Here is a 14903-nt window from a genome sequence, read left to right on the forward strand (position 1 = left end):
GGGCCCCCAGAGGGTGTGATAAAGGCCCAGCCAGGCTTCATGGTCAACTGGTACCCCTGAGACAACTCGCTCATTGGCATCAGGGTCTTGTAGATACGACGGCGTACGTGTACGTCGCACAAGACTGAAATATTGGTGAGCTTCTCTCAAGCACAGCCAATGCACGGAATATTGTCGACCCTTTGCACAAACCTGCAAGGTGTTTTCTGGCTGCCGGGTAAGAGTAAAAGGCTACACAATGGAGGGGGAATCAAAGCACTCCAACTTATAGAATCCTCCTCCTCCTGGGACCCTTATGCAGCTGAGCGAATCTACTAGGGTGTCACAAGGCCATGGGCTTACTATCCCATTGTTGTATTGCGCGGGGCAAAGGGTGTAGAAATGGTCAAGAGTGAATACGGCTGGAGGCGGATCGACAAAGCCACCGCGGGGATATCGGGCAAATTTCCGGACAATGGAGGTTATTTCTGATCCACGATGTTACATCGGCAGCTGTGCCAGTACCGTCGGCTCCTCCAATACCAGGTCGCTTGATATTACCGGGCATCGGGCTTGAGAAAAAGCTACGGCTTCCATCACGGCAGAGTATTGAAGTTCATCAAGATGTGTCTAATATCCGACGCACATGCATATAGGAGAGGGCGGGCGTTGGTTGCTCCTTTGCGGGATTGGACCAAGTTGTGTTAGCTGTGCGGGAAGGACTGTAATGTGTGTCTAAGATTGGCCCGGCATCAATTCGAGCATATGCCAATTGATTTCCTGATGAACCTCACCGGAGCGAGTACCATCTACGACCAGCAGTCTGGAGACACCCAAAGGGCATCCCAGCCGACAATTGTCTCAACAAATCATCATCATCATGCGCCACATGACATGAAGACATCTTGGTAATTCCACCTACAAACTAACCCAAAGAAAAGGAAGAGCCGACACCTCAAACCTATACACAGTCATCTGGCCCGGTTGGACTTATCGCTTCAAAGTCTCGTTCCACAACTGCCAAAACTGGTTCTCCCAGCCAGGCATGCATCTCACCTTGTCCGGTGGATCAAGCCGCCAGTCGATCCTGTCCCCCGAGGCATCTTGTTTCGACACGGTATCTCCAGTGAAGCCCTTGGCCTCTTTGATCATCCTCCCCTTTTCAACAGAGTACTCCAAGTTGATGGAGGGCACCACAGCAATCTTGCGGTACCCCCTGAACCACAAATCTTTACAGAAGAGCTGAGGCTCGCCCTGCTCACATTCGCCCGCCGCTCTGTTTGCGGCCCTGAAGCGGACTGTCTTTTGCAAGATGGGTTGGGCTGTAAACGCAGCCGCGCCGTTCCAACAGGAGAAGACCTGGAACGGGCGCCTGTCGAAAAAGCGAGCCTGGGTCTCTTGGGCGTTCCAGAAGAGGTTCCATGCCGAATCCCAGCTTCCGTCTGGTGGAATATTGAAAAATGAATCGCCATGTATGTTGCGCGCGACCCATACATCGTAGAATGTCGGGTCGCGGCCGACATATGTCCAGTCCATGGCGCACGTCATGTCGGCGCCTATAGCTCGCTTCTGGTGAAGCAGCTCGAGGATGTCTTCGGGACACGCCGACACGTCGTTGAGAAAAACGACGGTCGCGTCTTTGGTCGTTTTGCCGGGAAGAGTAAAGAGCGGCGCCAGAGCTATATTTCGCAGCGCAGCGAGGCGGGCGACCCGTTCGCCCTTGCTTGGATCGATTTCAGACGATTCAAGGTAATACGGGGTGCCCATGCTCTCGAGAGCTGGCCCAAGTGCCGCAAGCACATCGGCAGTGCCGTCGGGAGAGTGTCCCTCGACAATCGACAAGGCGCAATGCTCGGGCCCAAGAAATCGAATTGCCTCCACTATGCTGCCGATCAGACGAGGCAACAAAGGGAGGTTTTGCCGCAGGTTCAAAGCAAAGAAATATCTGGTGGTAGCGCTTGAGAAGTCGCCGTCCCGTAGCGCATCGTACCGTGTTGTGTTGATCGCAGGGCATTCGAGGGTTGGTAACTCAGAAGACCAAGGGTTCAAAATTGCCTCTAGATACTGTGTAATCCTTGCGGCCGGTAGCACGGTTCCTGGAGAAGACGGCAAATGGCACTGGTTAACATTGCTTTGCGCGGAATGCCGGGCTCAATCTTGTGAAGTCATACGTACCATTAGCAACCTGTCCCAACACTGGTTCCTCTGGAGTTTTGTGTTTTCTGCCACTTGGACGCAACGGCCACGCAAATCGGTCCCTCCCAAGGTACAGCGTCGTCGCAACCAAAAACAAGGATATCGACGGAATTGCCAACGCAAGAAGCCTCCTATGCATATTGAGGACATCTACGGCCTGCTGAGGCGTAGCAAAACACCAAGGGCCGCATTGCAAAGCTGGAAGAGAACGAGAGGGAACCGAAGCCAACAAATAAAGGGGTCGTCCACGCACACCGAGCCATGGTGGCCATAGTGGCCATGGTCGGTGCTGTTGTTGTTGGATCTGTATCCAATCTGCAGCTGGGTTCGCCATTGGCCACACATCGACCATTTAAAACGCCGTCATCCCAGTTGCGCCATACGTTGAGGGAGAATAACCGCCGGGGTGACATCTAGAGCCAACAAACGCCATTTTTGGCCAATATTCCGGGCATCATTTTAGATATCGGCGCCTGGCAGAATTATCATGTCTGCCTGCGAGGCCGGAGGACAAGTCACCCCCTGCGCCCACCTTGACGATGGAGGGTGACATTTATCACAACTTTCGTCCGCTCTTCCTTGCTCCTTTTGCGGTACTCTATACTTGTCTCTTTCAGATACTTGCTTCTTTTGGACTTCAACCTATACCGACGAGCTGTATTACTTTGGTGAAGAACAGGGCTGAGGCTAGAGCCATGGCTCCGTACGGACGAATACTTCTTTTTTTTTCCCTGGCCTTCATTCAATTCACCGTAGGAGATGCCTGGAATCGTCACAATTCATATCCCAGACCTACAGCTCCCCTGTCACAACGGAACACAGCAGCCCTCGGGAAGCGACTTGTCAGCCAGACTGAAATGTCGACTTGTGGTTACCAGGACGGCGACCCCAAGAGATCTCGCACTGCTGAATCCGGATTCAACTGCCGCGTCGATACCGTCAATGGCTTATGGGGGTTCTGCCCAACAACAGTGATTGCTGCTACGGACTGTGGCCTGCAAGGGTTTTGCATAGACAGCCACTCCTGCTCGGCTGGATGTGGAAATGGTGACAATATTAGATTGACGACATTTACCTGGTAAGACGGCCCTCTTTGCTACCCGGGATGGAGGCTACGTGTTACTGACAGTGCATTCGTAAGTGAAACAAGCAAATTCTGCTCGTTTGCAGCCCTGACGTTTGGAGTTGATCAGACGTACACATACTATGCTTGTGGTCGCACTCCCACGACGGTACATTACTTTGCATCGCCAACGGCCCAGGCTACTCTGACGACTGACGACAATCTTGCACCGTCAACAGCCCGGACTACTCCCACCACCACGAAGAATGTTTCAAAGACGTCTGACGGACCTTCAATTTCGACCTCTGTAAACACATTGCCGGCAAGTCCAGCCAATAGCGACAGCGTCCAGGCGGATTCATCCCCCAACATTATTGGGGCCATCATAGGGGGAGTTATCGGAGGTATTGCCGTGTTGTGTAGTTTTGGCCTTGCAGCCATATATCTTCTGAGAAGAAGCCGATCTAACCGATGTAATCGCAGCCCGTCTCCAAACCTACCAGCCCCTCTGGAAAGCGCCGAGACTCCTGGAGTAAAGGGCTACAAGTATAGTAATCGTCTCACTGGGGGCTGGGGACCCAGTGAATTGCAAGGTTCGGAGTATGGAAAGCCGTCTCTGTATCCTGTGGAACTGCCAACCTGATAATCAATAACTATTGACAGAGGGGGTTGTGAAGAGGGTTCGGGTGTGCAAGCTATCAAAGCGAGTGAGAACGCATGACAAAGTTGAAGACGGGGTATTAATATGGTTTTTTAACGTGCACAACAGGAATCATCCGGCATAGCAGAAGCCATAGTGAGCCGATGAGAGTTATTATAGTTATGAACCCTTGATTTGGTTTCTAAAAGAACTGGTCGTTGGCTTCTCAGCATTTTCTCATAAAACACGCACAAGGGGGCCAACCTCGCGCCGAGACGTGTCCAGCCTCATGGAACCGGCAACATTGGGTGCACCAGTGGCCATCATTAGCTCTGTTAATACGTGTAGTATCTCAGTGCTGTTATATTAGGCTTTCAGTCGGGGGGAAGAAAAGAAGAAAGGGGGGGGGGGGGGGCTGCCCTATTAGCACAAAGCTCGGCGGTTCATGAGCTGGGTGCGGAACTTGAACCTATTCTCGCCGTACTATGTCTATTCACATTGCTTTCTTCCAATTTTCCTGATGTGCTTTGTGACAACGTTCTAGACATTGGAGCAGCCGTATAAAGGCCCCATGCTGGTGCTTAGTCGAACAACAATTATGTCCGAATATAGCTCTCATAATTGCGTCTCGAGGCTGGCGCCCTTGTCGAGCAGCAGCCTGAACATGGCCTCGTGCCCTCTGTCAGCGCGGCCCATGATAGTGGCGTCTGATTATGCCCGCTATCCTTTGCCTTGATAATAGCGCCATTCCGAGCAGTAGCCTAACCACAGCCTCTTACCGCTTCTTGGCTGCGAGTAACAGCGGCGTTTCGCCAAAGTAATACTTTGCCTCAATATCGGCTCCTTCTCGGGCAAAAGCCTAACTATGACCTCATGCCTTTTCTTGCGAAAATTAGAGCCGTTTGACCAAAGTCTCGACACATTCGTCTAGAGCATCAAGGACTATGATAATAGATCCAGCGTGAGGATCTGCTGTAGCGTTTTGCAAAACCCTCCAGAGCGATCCTGTTAAGCTGATAAACCCTGGCCCTCCTTATCTAACTCCATCATAGCATGTTTAATTAGAGAGGGCTCCTGAGAGAACAGTTGATGTAGTAGTGCGCAAAACGCTTGCCCTACAGTGCTCTGGTCCTGGTCTTTGAAGAACAAGTAGCAGATTGTCGTCCGCGACAGGCCGTGATCGACCAAGTACTTGGCTAATACCGTCTTTCCACAGCCAGGGTCTGCCGTGACTAGCAGCGGGCCTGACTCTTGCTCTACCCATGCCTGAAAATGCTCATGTCTGAGAAACCATTGGCATGTGCGCTCGATCCTTATACCACTCATACGTGACATCACTGCCGGTAGTTGTGAGGCGGAACAGTTGGTGACACTTTCGCTCTTTTTCAGGCAGTGTCTCCTTGACTAGGTTTTTCTGAATCTGGAGATGCTCCCGTGCAGCTTCCAGGTCCTCTTCTGTAAATGCATGGCTGCCTGTAAATGGAGATTAATTACAATCTCATTCCAACGCTTCAACTACCCATTTGGTTAAGATAGGCAACTAACCAGATTAATATCTACAATCTTCTTCTCAGCCTCTACCTGTGCTGCAACAAGCTCAGGTAGAATATCTTTGGCATAGGCAGAAGCTGCCATGGCTACATAGCCTTTCCACTCCTTTGATGAGTGTTCATCAGCGTAGTCGCAAATACCACGAATGACCAAACACGGTAAGTCGTTTACAAGTCCCGCGGCTTCCAGCTCGAAGCATGACGTCCAGCTCCTTCAATAGAACGTCTCGGATCTGAGCGTCTTCCAGAAAGTTATCTGCCGGAGCAACTAGGCCGTAGTGGACAGCTGGATTACCATCTTGTTCAGTCCGTTAGGTCGGTTAACCAGTGAAGATGAACCAAGTCTATCTGTGTCTGGATCCGGTCGGCAGTACTTTACTTGCAGCCTTGGGTGCTTTTCAAGTATGGTGCAAACAGACACATTGATCTGGTTTCCATGTATTTCATATTCCGCGCGCAGTCTCTCTACAGCGTTCAAAAGAGCCCATGTTGGTTTGTTTAAAAACCTTGCGCTTTGGAAACACTTCTCTCGAATCGTTTTGCCATAGTCAACTCCACCTTGATTGCCATGCATCTTGCTCCAGGTTTGACGACAACATCGCCCAGGCGTATATCGTATCTATCGCTCGGTACGCCGCGACCGATGCTAACTATGAGGCACGCTCTTAAATTGGGGAACGTCTGCCACCTGTGTGTCGCCGCCAGCGACGCGGATACCACGGCGTGCTGCCCGGCGGGCAAAACGGCCATGGCAACCTTGTGGTCTTTAATCGTCCCCAGCACATGATGATTTTCGTCGTTGGGCTGAAGCTGCTTCGGCCTTTCGTGTCTATCATCGAGAAATACCTGTGCAGCAACGTACTCGTGAAAGGCGCTGATCCACCCAATAGTGTAGTCAGCAGGGTCTGACATAGTTGCTGCTACTTCGTTCACGATCCTGGAAAGGGATATGCCGTATCACAAAGGTGTGCGCGAAAGGCCAGGCGTTTGGAGCTCATGAATAGGTGATGAGGCGAGGAGAAAGGTTGGAACTGCCTGCAAAATAAATTGTTAGATGGCTGGGCTCATCAACAGTCTTGTGCAGCCCTCCTGCACAGCTCACCGGTCGACAGCTCAACTTGCCTCCGCCACGCATCCTTCTGCGCCGCATGGCAGGGCTGCCAATTCCAGTCTTCGCGTTTGTCAGTCACTGACTTGAAAGGATGCAAAAAGCCTCATGTTGTCGCCCTGTTTGTGACGTGTTTCAATCATGATTGTCTTCGTAATTCGTGATGCAGTGGCTTCCTCTGCTGCGATGCTCTTACAGGAATCATCAGGCCAAGGGGCCCTGAGAATTACCCACAAGAGACTGGTATCGATTTGATAGGATCGACGACCGCAGAGTCGCATATAATAAATATACAACTTTCGTGCCATTCGGCTCACATCCAAAGTCCCAGCACCTTTCTTTTCATAGACTTTAGCCGAAGGCTTAGGCCTGCCGAGTGAACAGCTATGTCTTCGGTTTGGCCAGGGCAGAGCCTCAGCGAACAATTCCCCAGTCATTGGCAGGCCAGCACTGCGGATAGCAACCTGAGACTCCATGGTTTCCGTCGATTCAAAACTACACACCTGCTTAATCTGCGGTTCCCAGAGTCTGAGATTTGGGAAACAGATCACCTTTATCGGCTGGACCTTGGTTTAGACAAAGCGCCCACCGAGACCGATAGGCTGGGACCGAGGTACTGTAAGAGAGATGAGGCGGTTCCTCCTCTTGACGAGGATCTTTCTGAGCAGCTTATACAGAAGCTCCGCCGGCTACTAAAGAAGTACGGTGCGTAAAGACTTCCTATCTCGGTGCGCCCCTATTAATATTAAGGTAGACGAGGCAATAATTGCCTTCAGTAACATCATGTCCATGGATGCCTTTTCTCTCCTCGACGACGAAAAACAATGCAACCTAAAATCAGATCTTAGCTTGCATGAAATGTTCAAAACTAGACTGTTAAGGATAGACCAGATCTCTCGCACACGGCATGATCCTCTACAACGATCCGCCCACAAGCTTCTTCGGCTGCTTCGCTACCAACGAATATGCAGGTCAGGCGTCGACAAGGTAGAGGGCGTCGGTATCAGTTCATGGAAGGGCAACCGACAGTGGTCTTCCCCCCCAATAACGCACTGGTGGCCGATATTTTATCTCGCATCATTATTGCTGTGGTCATGGCCGTTTTTCTGACAGTACACCTTGCTGCACTTGAGAGCGAGTCGCGAAAGAGCACTCAAATGGTTGTTGTTTCCACGTGCATTGCCTTCTTTGCGTGTTTGGTTTCGGTAGCATTGAGGGCGTCCAACTTGGAGATGATGATTGGTTGTGTCGCTACGCAGCAATGATCTCGGTTTTTGTTTCCAAGAGCCCCGTATTTAAATAGACTTTGAAAGGCAGGCCAGGAGAAATCGGCCATCGGCAATACTAAGCAAGGACTTGAGCCTATTCCGCGTGCATATCCAAGGCAATGAGTGACGGGACGCTTCGCAGGCTTCGCCGTACGAATATGTTCTCCGGGAGACGCTATCTCGCGAGAGCAACTCCGATATTATGCGACGGTGGGACACAGCCTTATCAACGCCAGCCGTGCCTCACCACGTCAACTTTGATTGTTGAACACCAGCAATTGCGTGGCGTTGCTGGTACCCTTTGGACTCGCCATTGTAGAGAGCCTGCTATGCTTGTTCGACAATTTACAAAAAGACATGCCGCACTGCTTGTCATTTTGCTGCCATTTGAGTCACATGGAACGTCTTTATCGGGAGGAATGAAGCGGTCTAGGCACAGGAGATATAACTTTTATACCCAACAGGCGGTGGTATTGACATAACCCCTATTAACGAAGCTGATTGTGGAGGAAAGAACATTGATGCGGGGTAACTAGAGGTTAATGCTGTTGAGGTGTGGAGTCAATCTGGATTGGTGCCTCAGGCTGTCGTCCTTGTATATATTCATAATTCAGGCGTAGCCGCTCGCTTTAGTTAACGATTACACTACATGCTTCACTTAACAGATATCACGGCTCACTGCAGCAAAAAAGTACCATCATCGAAGCTTTGACTGCGCTGCCATCTACAGAGATCCGTCATGCGTGATTTCTGCTCTTCATGCTTTGGAACAACACCCCAGAGACTCTGATAGATATGTAAGCTGGTACCTGGAATCCTCATACACACATGTTTATGAAAAGGCAGTACAGTCACAGCTATCAAAAGCATTGATCCAGCGACGTACTAGAAGATTTAGCAGATGATATTCCGGGTTATGCATTTGAGATTTCTAATAGAACTGAGAAGCTTGTCTAGTATAAGAGAGATGAGTGACCTGCTGTGGTGTCGAGCAACTTGTCGAGGAACCTCTTAGAGTCGTCATTATGTTCTTCCATTTCGAAAAAGGGTATATAAATGGCCAAAGCTAGGTTAATTGACCAGTATCAGGTATTAAAACCAGATGGCTTCTGGCATCGTGAACCTTCCGTAGTGACCAAGGAATGGCCCTTCCCATGCACCACAGTATGGCGAGATGCTGGAGAGGGAAGTAGTATCTCGGAAACTTTGGGGATTTGCTTGTACGGTCGCCGCTGAGATCCACTAAGTACTATCCAATTCTCTACAGCCCAACCGCATTGGAATACGCCAACAAGCCGGAGATCCAGCCCGGAGCTAGGATCGGCATGTGGATGCAACTCCTGTACAGTCCCCCCCCCGAATGTTTCTTCATGAGTGACCTGGCAGGGGGGTTAATAACCAATGAAAAAAGGTCTTATAAGAGAAAAGCGAATACAATAAACACCTGACACTCCCCAAGATTCCTTAATAAGCTAAGGTCTTTATCATAAATCCCTATAAGCTTCTTAACACATTACCAACTAAAATATATGAATCACAGATAGTGCGCTACCCCCTGCTTGTAGCTACCCTGTCAGGTCACGCATGAAGAAACTGTTGAGGCACCATATGAGGTACGATAGCGAGCATGCACTACCAGGAGAGTTCTCCACTTTTGGTAGTGCAGCTGGTAGACCTATGACAGAAACTTTCAGGGGGGGGGGGATGTACAAGCATCGGCGTCGCGAAAACTAAATAGGTCCCTCTCTAAGCCTCGAGACTACAGAAATTCAGGCAAGAGTACTACACGAGAGAAGGGTTGCTTATTCCAACATTGTTGTTGTCGAATCTCTTTGCGACGATGCAGACGGACAAGCTACATCCGGTAGTGCATCGGTAGTCATTGCCGGGAGACGTGGCTGATGGCGGCAATCCTTAGTTCATGCATGCTTCAAGGCGCATGGGTTGTTTGAGACGTTTCCCATACCATTTACAAATTCCCACATCGCCTGCAATGGGGTTGGGAAGTCCACATGAGAGACATCTTGGCTCTCGCCCTTGACCATCAGTAAAACCCCTGATCCAGGGCCACCCAAACCTGCCAACGTCAAAGTAGGTGGAGATAGTCCGTCGCAATTCAGACTAGTTCCTAGTGAAACTTTCCTTGTCTTTGTTTGTCAGTCCAGGCGTCATGGGAGGCTTGTATATAGTAGCGCAACTAGCGCTACCCAGAAATCCAAGTCATTCCATCCATCCTACTCTGCTAGTTCTCGCATCCGTCTCTTCGGTCGATTTGCCTTATCGAATCATCCCGTCAGAGTCACAGCACCGTTGGCGGTGTTTGATCTCTGGTGGTCGCCGACTGCGTTTGCGATGCCGCGTTGACAACCATGGCGATCCTCCGAGGCCCGGTCGAACCACGGCCGATGGGCTTGATGCTCACCAAGCGACTTGCGCGCATGGTCGTTGGCGTGCTGACGTTTCTGTTGGCCGTTGGGATTGTGCTTACTCGCCATGACCAAGCCAAGGGCGTATTGCCATTCCATCGCCAGCACACGGGGCCCGACACCTACTCGTTCAAGTCAGCCAGCCGCTTCTCGCCCGTGACCTTTGACAACCCGGAAGGAATGAGCAGGGACGACCTGTGCGCCTCCTTCCCCAGGTATCTTCTCAACCATGTCCAGCCTGTTTTGAAGATTGGCCACAGCGAAAATAAAGAAAGGCTCGATGCAAGCTTCAGCTCCGTCTCGTCATGTTTCAACACGGACGACTTATTGGTCATCTCGGACCTGGACGAGGTGGTTCATGACCACCAAATGATTGACGTACTCGCCGATTTACCTGCGGACTACTACAACCTAGACAACAACCCCAGTTTCCGAAACTACATAGCGCAGAAGGAAATGCGCAACAATGGCACTCTGAACGAGGAGACGCAGGCGGCAATCGATGGCTGGATTCTCGACAAGTACAAGTTTCTGCCCATGGTTGAACGGGCCTGGCTAGCTAAACCCGGCAAGGCCTTTTACTTTTTCTACGAAGCAGATACGTATGTATTCTGGGACAATGTCTTTCGGTTTCTCGAAAGCTTCGACCCTGACACCCCCATCTACATGGGCTCACCATCCCCCGGCCGGCACGACCCTGAGCGAGACGTCAAAACCTGGTTCGCTAATGGCGGACCTGGTTTGGCTTTGAGCAGAGGCGCAATCAAGGCGCTATTGCATCGCGAGATCGACACCAATGGCCACTATGTCGACCCTCATGTCACGGAGAAATGGCAAGATCTCGTGGCTGGTGAGTGCTGCGGCGACAGCGTGCTCGGATGGGCTCTTTGGAATATCACTATTCAACTGCAAGGGTACTGGCCAATGTTCAATCCTCACCCCCTTCATGGCATTCCATTCAGTGATTTGTACTGGTGCCAGCCGGTAATGACGCTACACAAAACGACTCCAAAAGACATGGTTGACTTGTGGCACTGGGAGTTTGGGCAACGACAACTGCATGTAAGTGAAGTGAAAACCAGCGACCCGTCCTCCTATACAGCTTGCTAAATGGCAATAGCGCCCCATGCTGTACTCCGATGTGTGGCGTCTTCGACATCCCGGCGAGCCTAGCACTCTTGAGAATTGGGATAACGGAGACTGGGACAGCTGGCAACCACCTGCTGAAGCATCTATCCGTGGCTCCGGAACCTGCGAGCAATACTGCCGAAGACAAGATGACTGTCTTCAGTGGAACTGGCGAGGCGGTGACGAGAAGAAATGTATTCTCATGAGGTCAGTGAGGTATGGAGCGGCTCGAAAGCCGGAATATTTACTGGACGATGGACAGCGAGTAACGATACCCGAATACGAACTTGATAAACAGGCCCAAGGAAAGTGGGTAGAGTATCGGAGTGGATGGGTCGAAGACCGCATCAAAAGCTGGAGGAATGAGAGGAAATGTGAGCAGGTGCGTTGGGTTGGACCCAGCGTTAGCCGGGTATTTTGAACGCTATTGTAGCGGACGACGTTGAACGGAGCGATTACGACATTAAATGACATACATGGATTTTTGGGAGCTACCGGGGGGGGGGGGGCTTCATATTTTGGTCTCGGCGACTCACTTGGCCGTACGGGCTTCAATTTACTGCATGAGCTATGCCATCTTTCCCTTCTATATAGACATTATCAGAGTACATAGATACACACCGTTTTGAATGATGAAACGCATCAATACATGTCACAACATTGCAGTCAAGCGGGGTGTAGACCAGACAGCTCTCAGAATTTCAGAGCATTTGAAGGGACTGGGCTGTGTCTCACCGTTCCGAAGCCATCGCCCTAGAAACCCATCCCTTACATAACGGTTCAACCCCTGTCCCTAGTTATATTGTAGGGATATGGGCTTAATACGGAGTACTCCGTACGGAGTAGGGCAATTCAAACTTCAATGCACATGGACAGCCAATGTGGTATCCGTGGCTCATCAAACATTGCGGCATCCCTACCCTCAAGGCGCAAGCGCTAGTAAACATAGCGAAAGTACGGGTTCTGCTTGTCTGTTAAATCCTGAAAAGCAAGCTTAGCCCGCTCCGTCTCATCCTCTGGGACAGCCATCTTCTTCTTATTTCCCCGATACAAGACCAGGTACAATGCGGCCGCAGCAAGAATGCAAATCACATAGCTGTCACACGGTCAGAGGGACCTGACGACGGCGCAAGGGAAAGAGAAGAACCTTACCATATAATCAAGCCCAACCACAAGGCGGGATAATGGTCCTCCTTGGTTTCGGACCAAACCAGCTGCGGGCCAACAATGTTGCCCACGCAATACGCGACAAACGTCGTGGCCGCCATGAAGCTCTTCTTGGTATGGCCGGCGACGTTGGACATTGCAATGGAGATGGTGAGACTGGCGGTGCCGCCAAAGAAGCCGGTGAGCGTGTATCCGACGACGGGGGCGGCCGCGTGGTGCGTCCACTCGCTCCTCCAGATGATTGCGCAGCCGGCGATGACGGGGAGGCAGCACACGACGAGCATGGCGATGCGGGCGTTGGGGAAGCGGGAGCCAAGGCAGCCCGTGGCCATGATGACGACGACGCAGAGCGCGCCGAGGGGGAACTGCAGGAGGATGGACTGCAGGGTGCTCCATCCAAAGGTCGAGACGATGAGGGGGCCGAAGCCGCTGACGGCGCCGTTCACGGTGTATGCCGTGGCCATCATCAGGGCGACGAGCCACACCTTGGCATCGGCCGCCGCCTCCCAGGCCTGCGACGGCTTGAATCTCGTGCAGCGCACGCCCGTCTGGCCGTGCCGGAGTCGCTCCACGGCCGCGAACCTCTCCCCGGGCGTGAGGAACCACGCCGAGACGGGGGAGCTGGGAACCGCGAAGCAGAAGCACCCGAAGAGCAGGGTCAGACCGCCGGCCAGCAGGTAGATGTACTGCCACGGGTGCAGGGCGCCGCCGGCAATCTGGGCGAAGCCGTAGTTCAAGCCCCCGCCGATGAGGACGAAGGAGCCGTTGCTGCTGTACCACCAGCTCTGGCGGACAGACTGCTCCGGCTGCGTGTAGTAGCTGGAGACGATGCACATGAACCCCGTGGGGATGACGCTCTCGACGAAGCCCAGGAAGAAGCGCTGGGCGCAGAGTCCCTGCCACGAGGTCACGGCCGCGGTGAGCATGCATATGGCCCCCCAGAGAATGACAATGGCTCCCAGAACTCGGCCCATGTCGAAGCGCTGCAGGGCATAAGTCATTGGGTACAGGCCGGCGAGCATGCCAAAGTAAAAGAGAGACGTGGCCCAGCTGAGGCGCCGCGTGTCGACTGTCGGAGGAGATGTCGCATTGTCGGTGATGAAGAGGTCCAGGTCTCTGGTCATGCCGAAAAGAACAGCAGAGCCGAGTATGGCCTTGTCGTAATACACGAGCCCATCTGTAGAGGTTGGTTAGCAATGGTGATGTTCTCTCTTCATCTTGTCGTCTGCGTAGGGGGTTCACGTTTGTACACACATCCAATTACCATGGCTGGTATCAGGAACATGTCAATCTTGCGAACGACTCTCGCCTCGACCGCAGGGTCAATGGCGTGCTTCTCCTCGCCCACCATGGCTATCGCGTCGTCTTTTCCAGAGGATGTCATGGCTGTGGCGGCGATGTCGGCTTCATCTATGGTGGCCATTCTAAAGATTAGTTGGCGTAGCCAGTGATGCGCCAAAAAGTGTATTGTTTTAATAAGACGAACAAGAAACAAGAAAGGGGGAGTTTTATTATAGTTGATGTGTGCATTATTTGCTTTGATCCAGGTACTGTGGTGTGTGTGCGGCAGAAATGCTTTTGAGATATTTGTTTTCACAAACTTGGGATATTACATGATGGTTTTGTCAAATTTATTGGACCGGACCGGATAACCGTTGTCGAAAGACTACCAGACAGAACCACGCTAGTATTTGCGCTAAATTAGCCTCAACTTGACTTGACTTGTCGCCGAGAGCCGGTGATTGGTGAGGCGTTGGCAATTTCCAGAGCTTCGGGTTCAAGTGGCGCGCCACCGAGGTTCAAATTGCCATAATATCCTACCGATTAGGACCAGTTCCTTATATCTGTTGCCGGAATGCCTTGGCAGGCTAGCATTTCCATTGATTCTCTCCGAGGTTAATGGGTGTGGTAATTGGGACCTTGTCGGGAGCCGGAAACTCCTGTGTCGAACCAACTTATTTAACCCCAACCATCATTTACTCTTGGTAGTTTTTTTGTCTGTGGATAAAATATAAACGAGTATGCCGGAAACGAGGTAGAACTATATGCAACACCTACTTGTATGATGCACGGCACGGCAAGCTTGCCTCGCCAGGTATGTTTTTCCTCGTCCTACTCATGTCAGAGTTGGTGATATTATCAATAGGTAGGCTTGGCGGGGCCGCGGAGATTCTAGACAAGATATAACTGGTAATATAACTCGGATGGCTTTTAGACATCCGTAATTCCCTCTTGACGCAAACGCATCTCACATTCCAGAGCAGTGGCTATTTGTTCCGCTGTGCGAAGAGTCCTCTCGGGTCGACATAGTCATATGTGCTCGAGATTTCACTTGCCAACTCCCGCTCTCTTTAAGAGACATGTAAACTGAAAGCTGC

General features: G+C 51.5%; 5 protein-coding genes across 5 annotated transcripts; 2 read left to right on the top strand and 3 right to left on the bottom strand.

Moving 5' to 3' along the window:
* Positions 1-640: 640 nt before the first annotated feature.
* Positions 641-2374, bottom strand: J3458_019182 (uncharacterized protein). Its single transcript, XM_007817029.2, has 2 exons — positions 2155-2374; positions 641-2075 (listed from the first exon to the last, which is right to left on the bottom strand). The coding sequence occupies exons 1-2, from the start codon at positions 2312-2314 to the stop codon at positions 970-972; spliced, it is 1266 nt and encodes a 421-aa protein (XP_007815220.2). The 5' UTR covers positions 2315-2374; the 3' UTR covers positions 641-969.
* A 658-nt stretch (positions 2375-3032) lies between these two features.
* On the top strand, positions 3033-4124 carry J3458_019183 (uncharacterized protein; the record flags this gene model as incomplete). The annotated part of the gene is made up of 2 exons (XM_066121442.1): positions 3033-3253; positions 3317-4124. The coding sequence occupies 2 exons, from the start codon at positions 3033-3035 to the stop codon at positions 3879-3881; spliced, it is 786 nt and encodes a 261-aa protein (XP_065973800.1). The 3' UTR covers positions 3882-4124.
* A 1802-nt stretch (positions 4125-5926) lies between these two features.
* J3458_019184 (uncharacterized protein) lies at positions 5927-6340 on the bottom strand (the record flags this gene model as incomplete). Its single annotated transcript, XM_066121443.1, has 1 exon — positions 5927-6340. The coding sequence occupies one exon, from the start codon at positions 6338-6340 to the stop codon at positions 5927-5929; it is 414 nt and encodes a 137-aa protein (XP_065973801.1).
* Positions 6341-10163: 3823 nt separating this feature from the next.
* Positions 10164-13117, top strand: J3458_019185 (uncharacterized protein). The gene is made up of 2 exons (XM_007817032.2): positions 10164-11292; positions 11351-13117. Exons 1-2 carry the CDS (start codon positions 10174-10176, stop codon positions 11777-11779), a joined length of 1548 nt encoding a protein of 515 aa, XP_007815223.2. The 5' UTR covers positions 10164-10173; the 3' UTR covers positions 11780-13117.
* On the bottom strand, positions 11577-14138 carry J3458_019186 (uncharacterized protein). The gene is made up of 3 exons (XM_066121444.1): positions 13780-14138; positions 12511-13702; positions 11577-12454 (listed from the first exon to the last, which is right to left on the bottom strand). The coding sequence occupies exons 1-3, from the start codon at positions 13946-13948 to the stop codon at positions 12295-12297; spliced, it is 1521 nt and encodes a 506-aa protein (XP_065973802.1). The 5' UTR covers positions 13949-14138; the 3' UTR covers positions 11577-12294.
* Positions 14139-14903: the final 765 nt, after the last annotated feature.

This window comes from Metarhizium acridum (assembly GCF_019434415.1).
Source record: "Metarhizium acridum strain ARSEF 324 chromosome Unknown scaffold_555, whole genome shotgun sequence".
Lineage (NCBI taxonomy): Eukaryota > Fungi > Ascomycota > Sordariomycetes > Hypocreales > Clavicipitaceae > Metarhizium > Metarhizium acridum.